Genomic DNA, 9,826 nt, shown 5'->3' on the forward strand with positions numbered 1-9,826 from the left:
TAAATTCTGAATGGTACTGGGATCAACTTCTGGCTGCAATTAAATTTTGGATGGAACTGGCATTGGCATGGAGGGCAGCAATGGTTTCTCCACCGATTATCTCTCTAATGATCTCCTGTCTCTCCTCTCTCTCTCCCCTTTTCTCTTTTCTTTTCCTTCCCGTCTTCATACTGTTTCCACCACCTTTATTAATAGTCTTCTCTTTCCCTCAATCTCTCGGTCATTTCCCTCTCTTCCTTCTTAAAATTAGTTCACATAAAACAAAATTAGTTATCTGATCATCATTAAATCACAAAACAGTAGCTTCTCATGAAAAAAATTCTTAAGCCATAGATGATGCCTCAAATTAGACATCAAAACAGCTTCATCTGATCACTGACTCAGGACACCCATTAAATCACAAAACAACAGCTTACCAGGAGGAAAAATTAATTTTTGGATGTAAATAGCGCGATAGCTTCTATGAAAGAAAATAAAGGAGTTATAGTGTTCCAAAAATTTGGGACACGGAGGTTTTTCCAAAACATGTTGGAGCTAAAGCATCACCACAAACGCTACCGTGCGTTTGCCTTCGATGCATCTACGGTGCAGTAAGCGAGAGGTAATGTTAACCACCGATATACCAAAGCCCTTTATCCTCTGTTTCTGCCCTGATAAATTTCTTTTTCTACTTTTTGCGGGAAAATAAAAGATGAATTTGAGAGAATCACCACCTTTTTCCTATGCTTTCGACACGGCAAGCAGGTGGTGCTCATTGCTACCGATGAACTTGACAGTGCTCATTGCTACCGCTGGGCTTCCACAACGGTGGTTCGATCAGAGCTATCGGTGGAGGGAAACCATTGCTGCCCTCCATGCAAATGTCAGTTCTATCTAAATTTTAATGGCAGTCGGAAATTGACCCACCAGCATTAGAGTTAGAGATTAGACTTGTTAGAAAAGTTGGTATTAGACATATACTCTCTCTCTCTCTTTTCTATTTTATTTTCTAAAAAAAATAAAAGGTAAAATAATCTTTTTTTTTATCTTTTTTTTTTTATCTTTTAAACAGTAAGAATACACTTGGTAAAATAATTTAAGGAATTTAATGAATTGGGTATTGAATAGTCTAAGAAATTCACCCTTACAAACTTGGATTATAAAATTAGAAAACCAAATTGTCGCTCCAACCAAAGTACTGATTGAGAATTTTTCAAATCCAAAGTTAAAGTATTCCTAAATTCTTTTTAGAGGAAATCAAACAAGATAAATTCAAATCCAAAGTTAAAGTAATCCTAAATTTAAACTCAGCCTATCTAATTTACACTTATATCAATACAAATGAAATTTGCATTACAAAGTACAAACAAACAGAGCTAAATTAAAAGAGACCCTATTTACAACCTCTCGAGTCAATATACCTAAAAAGACCGACTCACAAACTCAACTCAACTCACCACGTAATGCTCTTAAAACCCTCGACTGCGGGGAGTCAGGATCCCCTCTCATGGCCGATTCTCTCCAAATTTCAGCGGCTCTCCTCAGAGTCTCTTCGGCTGTATCCAGTTGCTCCGGCTTCCACCCAATTACATCTCCACCGCCACCATATTCTCTGGCGCTAACGCTGCTGTCTGTGGCCCGTGTGATAGGCTTCCTAGTATCAGCGTACTCAACCTCCGACAAAGGGGATGGTTTGCGATCCTTGAAATACGCTTTGTCATCTTGCTGTCTTTCTCTCCGCTCAACATCCATCGTCATTGGAAAAGGGGAGCCGTCCAAACCCGCGCAGCTGATGTTTTCGACTTCGATGGCTGTGGCTACTGCAACTCCGTTAGCCTTGTGGCAGTGGCGCCGCTTCTGTTGTGTCGAAGAGTCCATGGACTGGTTCACCTCCCTACTCTCCAACTTCGGAGACGACGCATACGGTGGTGTGGCAGAGGAAAATGGGTTGCTTCCTTCCTTTCCCTTCTTGTGCTTCTCTCGTTCTTGTTGTTCATCTTGAACGATACCAGCTTTTACGGCCTCTTTTGCATCCATTCCCTGCAAAATAACCTGAATTACTTCCAGTTCCACCCCAAATTCTCAGACTCAGTATAGCAAGCTAACAAACAAACGGAGATCTAGATAGAGATAGATAGAGTACTTCAGGATTTTCTGCGTGAATGGCAGGATCGGCAGTCCGAGCCGTTGAGCTTGCGGCACGGATCCACCCTACTGAGAATGAGGAAGAAACGGCGCACAGTGCCCTGTTTGTTGCGGCTAACAATCTCGATTGCATTTTTTCTTCGTCACGATTCGGCTTCCGCTTCCTTCCTCGTTGTTGCTGGGAACGGGGTGCGTGCAAGAATGAATAAATAGAATATCACTTGCAGTGAAGAGAAAGGGCAAAGGGGTGAAGGAACACTGACTGACGATGACGAACTAGCTCCTTCCAGAAAAAAAGAGGGAAATTGACACGCGTTCGGATACTCAGTTAGTGTGATGTGGTCGACCTAAGATCCTAAATAGTCCCTAAATTGGCTTACGTGTCGCTGCATAACTGGCTCATCTGGCTTTCTGTGGCTATGTGTCTCCTCTGGCTGGAGAAGTTGGGAGGGTCGTCGGACTACACGTTTTGGCAAACAGAAAGGCAAGGTTAAAAAGAGACAAAAACAAAAGCCTACGTGGCAAGATCAAAGCCTAAAGGACCGACTCTGGTTATTCCTCGATTCCTCTCGAATGATCCCAGCATCCAACACCATTGACATTCCTCTCTTCTCTTTAACTATACTGACGAGTTAGGCTTGATAATAATTTCATTGAATTGCTTAGCAGGATTCTATTTGATATCATTGTTGTTTTGAATTGATGGGGTGGGCCTAAGTTTTCGGATGTAAAGTGTTGACACCGGCTCATAATTTTGCAGATCCGGGTCAGGCTGGATTTTCAGGTCGGGTTAGGCAGGTTGAAAAATTATTGGTAATTTTTAATAATTACTGACAATTTATTAATATAAAACTAAAACAGAATGATAATAATTACCAATAATTTATTAAACTAGGTCTAGAGGTGTAGATCGAGTTGGGCCGCCTGTAGCCTAGCACAACATGGCACGAAGGCCCATGAGCCATGTCAGGCCTGGCACGGAGGTCCATGCCATGCTGAGCCATGGGTTTGAGGCCCATGGGTTGGCATCTATGCCACCCGTGGCCTATGTGCCGACAGAGCCCAGCCCGCAGCATGGCTTGCTAGGCCTGTAGCGGGCCGCGCTTGGCTCACCTGGGAATATAACCCTCCCCCAATGGCTAGTTTCAACTTTTTTTTTTTTTTCGGGGGGTGGAATACCACCCAACAACTATAAACAACCATATTAGGGAGGTATTTGTGTATTTTGCTTATAGGGGATTGAGAAAATGACATAAATGCCCCCCCAACTTGTTCAATTTATTATTTGAAATGTACAGTTTGTAGGAAATATTCCTACAACTTATTCATATTCTTCTTCTACTTCTGACCTTGAGCCCAGTAGTAGAAGAGAAAAACTTTTTTATTTAATAAGTATTAGGCAGAAATCTACTAGTTCTACAAGTTCATTTACCAAATTTAATTTTAATTTACAAGCAAATCTTTCTAATTTAGGTGAAGTATAAAATAATTTTGATATTTTAGCCTAGTGGAGTGAACACTCAAAAAATTATTCGGTTCTTGCCACCATGGCATGTGATCTACTAGCCCCTCCGGTGTCTACATTTCCATCGGAGTCTTGTTTTAGTGCAGGTATCAATTTGTAACCATATTGTATTGTTTATATTTTATTAATTTATTCCATTTTTATATTTTATTCATCCAAGTATGCAATGATCCACTCATTGTATTTGTAATTCATTAATTTGTACTATTCAAATTTAAATGAAATAAAATTTCTATTTTTTCCAAATTGTTATTCCATCATTCTTATTTCAATTTGGTTAAGTATTTTCTTTTTTCATTTATGTGTTAAATAACTTAGATTTCTCATTTCCTAATTTTTAAATAGTTCAAAAATATCAAAGTTCATAGGAAAGTTAAATATTTTAGTTTTACAATTTTACTTAGAAAAGAAATCAAAATTTTCAAAAAAAAAAAAAACAGTGCAGTCCGGTTCAACCCAGGTCCAAGGCCCATCCTGTGGTACAGCTCGGCCTGGCCCAAGCCCACGGCACGGCCTGCAGCCCGGCCAGTCCTAGACCTGCGTGCCAGCACGGCATGGCACGGGCCCGCCTCAGCTTGGGCCGTGGGCCATACCGGGTTGACCCCCACTTTACACCTCTACCTTGGTTTGAGTTTACCAACTTATGTCCAACCTGAGCTTAACATAACATCTTGGGTTAGACTTAGGGTTGGGTGTATTGAGCTTTATAACCCAATTTCTAAGTAAAACATATTTGATAAAATTGGGTATCGAGTTTAAATTACGTGAGGCCTCAACCCAAATCCAACCTGAGTTTAGGTTAGCCTTAAGTTTTTTGGCCTAAACCCAGCTTGAAGTTCAAAACTCAAGCCCAACTTGTGCACAAGCTTGGGTTGAACTTGGTCAGGCTCTAGTTAGGCCCACCCAACCTAAAGTACACCCCTAGATCCTTTTGCCTTGAATTCTTTTAACAAAACTCGTGCATCGCAAGGTTCCCCCTAGTAATTAATAGCACTAATTTTAATTTATAGTGACCTTTTTTTTAGTAATATTAATTACTAAGAACAGTAATATTTTATGGTATTTTTTAATTATTCACAAAATATCTAATAATTATTTTTAAATTTTATAATTAATAGTTTTAAAAATATTAATAAATTTATAATTATAGTTAATAATTCTCAATTATGAATTAATAAATTTTATAATTCTTAATTTATAAAAATATTTCTATATATATAGATAGATTACTATTATTAAAAGTAATGATAGTTAATTTAATAATCAATTTAATTATTCATGACACAATTATTAATTTTTAAATTTTGATATTAATAAAACAATTAATTATTATTGGTAGTTAATTAACTAATAAAACAAATTTTAAATTTCTATATATATCACTTATAAATTAATCATGAATTATTAATATATCACTAATATTAATTACTAAAAACAGTAATATATTTTGGTATTAAATTTAGGAAATTTTTAATAAATCATGGATATAAATAATATATTTCAAGTGAATTTTGGTATTGTTTTTAATAAGTCCTAAAAAGAATTAATTAATTTTGGTAAACTATTAGTAAACTGTCGACAATATTAGTAATTAATCCCAAAAATATTACCCAAATGAAAATTATTAATTATTAAAAATAATAATATTGTTTGAGAATTTGTAATTAATCACGAAAATAATTAATTTATTTTGGTATAAATTATACTAAAATAAATTGAAAATTTTAATTATAAACAATACATAATATACCATTCAAAGTAAATGGGTTGTAACTGGATCGGATTAATGAAAACCAAAACATACCTGATCCAATAGACCACAACACTTTAGTCGAAGTCATAAACTACTTTGGCATTACCATTAGCCAGCTTCACCCGAACTCTATTCAGAACCTAGTGGGGACAGTCTCCCTTTTCTGCGAGCAAAATTTCCCTTTAGATTTGGGGATATTCTCCTCCATCTTGATGCTTAAGAGACAAGCGGGTTCTCTTCTTGGGGAAGACGGGCGTATTACCTTTCTCCTCGCCCGGGTTTTAAGCTTCTGCACGATCTTCCTAATAAGGTCCCGGCATAGAAGCGGGACTACTTCGGCGTGCGAAGGGCGCAAGGATGGCCCTTTCAGACCGGGTGGGGTGAGGCCGCTCCTGATTCTGGTGTCACTCTCGACAAATAGACGGTGAAGGGCCTCCGGCAATGGGCACGACAAGGTTTAAAGTGTCATGAGTACTTGACGGAGGCCAAGCTTATTGCGGCCAGTTTGAGTTCGGGTAGGTTTCTAGTTATGCGATTTCTTGCTTGCTTTTTTCCTTCATTTTTTCTGATGTCGAACTCGTTTCTACAGTTGTGATGGATGCGGAGAGAACTAGTGGGGGGCGCTTGTTCCAGGGCATGAAGAGGAGGAAGCGGGTCGCCAAGCGAACTCGTACCAAGCTGCCCCCGGATGAAGAGCCTCAAGTTCCAGGCCACATGCCGGAGGATCTGCTGAGGGAGCCCGATGTGACTCCGCTGATGTATGAAACTACCGGGGGGCCTTACGCTGAGACTACTCATATGGGTGCTCCTGCATACTCCAGTGCTCCTGCTCACTCTCGGTCCGCTCATACGCAAGCTGGGCCCTCGGGCTCAGGAGCTCAAGGGGAGTTCAGGAGCGTGTTGACGCCGAACTATGCTCTTCAGAAGAGTAGGGAGGCTACTTTCCCTGAGGAGATCGCGGCGTGGACCGATCTTCCTTTGAACCAGGTCGCCTGCCGCGCCGTAACACATGCTATGGTGGTAAGTCAGATTTCGTCTACCTTCTTCATTTTCTGTCGCTTTTGCTGTCATTGCTCATTTGTTTTTTTGGTAGGTGAGTTCTTCAATTCATGCCTTAGCAGCCCAAGTGGAGAGGAGCTCGCGACAGGCGCGAGCTGCTGAGGCTACCGCCCATGCTGCTGAAGAGGCTTTCTGTGCTGTAGAGGCGAATACCCGAGCTGCTGAGGCGGCCGCTTGTGCTGCCGAAGAGGCTGCTCGCGTCGCAATGGCCAGGCAGGCGAGGTCTCAGCGTGATGCCGAGGCCATGGGGGTCGTTGTCAAGCAAATGGCGGACTTGAAGTTGGATTTGCAGCATCAAGTCGAATATCTTCAGGAGGACATCAAGGAGAAAACGCAGATTTTTTCCCAATGCATTGAAGATGCCAAGAAGAAGGCCGTTGAAGACTACATTGCCTCTCCGCGTTTTGACGATCTGATGGTGGATTCTTACAAAAGGGGGTTCAAGATGAGCCAGTGGATGATCCGGAACACGTACCCCGACCTCGATGTTAGTGAAATATCCACTTTGCGTATAACTCATGAGATGGCCAATGCTGTCGATGGCGAGCCGGACTTTGAAGGGGAGGCAGGGCCTTCGGGTGTTGTTGAAGTGCCTTCTGATGGCGAAGAAGTAGCTCCGGGCATGTAAAGATAATTTTTTTTTGAAGTGCCTTCTGATGGCCAATGTATTGTTTCTTGCAACGGAATAGATAAATCTTTTTGTCTATGTTCCTTTTTCTCGAACTGATTCTTTGTCGAACTGATAATATGTCACTTGTCCGGGTTATTGTACTTCCGCCCTGTTTTGCCGCGAAGGCTTTTGCAGCGAACTGATTTTTTCTTTGTCGAGCTGATAATATGCCCGACTTTTCTTTGTTTATTTATGTCGAGGTTCCTCTTGGCTCCGCATCGTGGCCCATAGGACCTTATAGCGATTTCGTCCAATTCGCTTGGCGGTTTATAGGTAGTATCGCCTTAAGTTCACGATATTCCACGCTCGAGGTACTAGTTTGCCTTCCAAGGTTTCGAGCTCGTATGCCCCCCCGAGCGCTCTCTTTACTTTATAGGGCCCTTCCCAGTTTGGTCCAAGTTTGCCTACGCCGGGTTCAGGCACCATAATCTTATGAAGGACCAGGTCGCCGACTCGGAAGCTTCGTCGCTTTACTTTAGCAATGTAGTAGCGAGCTACCTGCTGCTGGTAGGCCACTGTCCGGATGTGCGCAAGGTCCCTTACCTCGTCCAGTAGGTCAAGGTTGGTATGTAACTCATCTCCGTTTGTCTGATCGTCATACGTTTCTAGTCGCAATGTTGGTACTTCGATTTCCGCCGGGATCACTGCTTCAGTGCCATAGGTGAGGTTGAAGGGGGTTTCTCTTGTGGCGATTTTTTCTGTAGTTCGGTGAGCCCACAAGACACTTGGTAGCTCTTCGGCCCACAGTCCCTTAGCACGATCCAGACGTGCTTTCAGTCCGCGCAGGATGGCTCTGTTCATTACTTCCGTCTGACCATTTGACTACGGGTGCGCGACTGATGTGAAGTTTTGCCGAATCCCCATGTTCTGGCACCACTCTTGGAACTTGATATCCTCAAACTTCTTGCCATTGTCGAAAATTAGTATCCGAGGTAACCCGAAACGACATATTATGTTCTTCCAAAAGAAGTTCTGTATGTTTTAGGCCGTAACAGTTGCCAGAGGTTCGGCTTCTATCCACTTCGTGAAGTAATCTACTGCAACAACTAAGAATTTTCTTCCGCCTGTTGCTGGCGGGAATCGTCCCAGGAGGTCGATGCCCCATTGTGCAAAGGGCCACGGGCTGACGAGGTATTTGAGGTCGGAAGCAGGCTGATGGTGGATATTGGCGTGTTTCGGACACTTGTCGCATTTTCTTACGAGCTCGACAGCTTCTGCCTTCATTGTTGGCCAGTAGTATCCTCGTCGAAGTGCTTTTTGGGCGAGCTTTGCCCCCCAAGTGTCTGCCGCATAGGCCTTCGTGAGTGTCGCGGAGTACGAACTCGGCTTCGACAGGTCGTAGGCAACGCAAGTAGGGGAGCGTGTAGGACCGTCGGTATAATCGTTCATCTATCATGACGTATTTGGCTACCTGGCGCTACACCCTCTTGGTCGCATTGCATTTTGCAGGGAGGGTTCCGTCTATCAAGAAGCTCGCGAGTGGGTTGATCCAGCTCGGCTCCGCTTTGATGACGGGAGCGACCTCCTCTACCCCCCGAGAATACTAGGCCGAGGTAAATCCTCTATGTACACGGTTCTCATGTTGTGATTTGTGTTGGCTAACCGGGACAGAGCGTCGGCCTTAGTGTTCTTTGACCTCGGGATTTGCCAGATGAAGTGTGATCGGAAGTTGAGCAGGGCCTCTTTTACTTTCGCCAAATATGCGATCATGGAGAGCTCGCGTGCTTCATACTCGCCCGTAACTTGGTTGACCACGAGCAGGGAATCGCTGCAGATAACCAAGTGCTTTGCCTTTACCTTTCGCGCTAGGTTCAGTCCGGCTATCAGTGCTTCGTACTCTACCTCGTTGTTGGATGCCGCAAACTCAAAGCGTAGTGCGTATTCTAATTTTGTGCCGCCCGGGCCTTATAAGACTATTCCAGCACCGCTGCCTTGCTGGTTCGAGGAACCATCCATGTGAAGGATTCAGGGCTCCTCATCCCAGTTCACGTTTCGCCTAACCAGGAGAGATGCCACACTGGCTGCTACTTCACGGGGTTCAAACCTTATTGGCTCGGGAACTTCGGGTTCGCCCGAACTAGGGACCTCGGGCTCGACCTGTAGGGCTTCGTGGCTGAAAGTGCACTTGGCGATAAAATCTGCCAAAGCTTGGGCCTTAATTGCGGTCCGGGGTTTGTACTGGAGATCGTACACGTTGAGTTCAATGGCCCATTTCGTTAGCCTACCGGAGACCTCAGGCTTCAACAAAACTTGTCTTAGGGGTTTGTCGGTTAAGACAATGACGGTGTGAGCTTGGAAGTATGGGTAGAGTTTCCGAGCTGATACCACTAGTGCGAAGGCAATTTTTTCTATCTGCGGGTACCTTGTTTCTGCTCCCTGCAGAATTTTACTAACATAATAGACGGGCCGCTGGACCCGATCTACTTGTTTTACTAATACCGAACTGACCACTTCGTCGCTCGCCGAGAGGTACAGTTCTAAGACCTCGCCTTCCTCGGGTCTGGCTAAGGTTGGTATGGTGGCGAGGTAAGTCTTTAGCTTGTCGAACGCGAGCTGGCAATCTCGGGTCCATTCGAACCCATTGCCTTTGATTGCCTTGAAGAAAGGCAGGCAGCGGTCTGCCGACTTGGACATGAAGCGGCTCAGAGCGGCTATGTGGCCGTTTAGCCTTTGAACTTCTTTTACTTTCCGATGT

General features: G+C 43.3%; 1 protein-coding gene across 1 annotated transcript; it reads right to left on the bottom strand.

Moving 5' to 3' along the window:
* Positions 1–1,197: 1,197 nt before the first annotated feature.
* On the bottom strand, positions 1,198–2,588 carry LOC148867647 (GATA transcription factor-like protein). The gene is made up of 2 exons (XM_088975762.1): positions 2,123–2,588; positions 1,198–2,019 (listed from the first exon to the last, which is right to left on the bottom strand). The coding sequence occupies exons 1-2, from the start codon at positions 2,255–2,257 to the stop codon at positions 1,423–1,425; spliced, it is 732 nt and encodes a 243-aa protein (XP_088831888.1). The 5' UTR covers positions 2,258–2,588; the 3' UTR covers positions 1,198–1,422.
* Between the last annotated feature and the right edge of the window lie 7,238 nt (positions 2,589–9,826).

This window comes from Nelumbo lutea, chromosome 3 (assembly GCF_056320005.1).
Source record: "Nelumbo lutea isolate HS-2025 chromosome 3, American lotus-T2T, whole genome shotgun sequence".
Lineage (NCBI taxonomy): Eukaryota > Viridiplantae > Streptophyta > Magnoliopsida > Proteales > Nelumbonaceae > Nelumbo > Nelumbo lutea.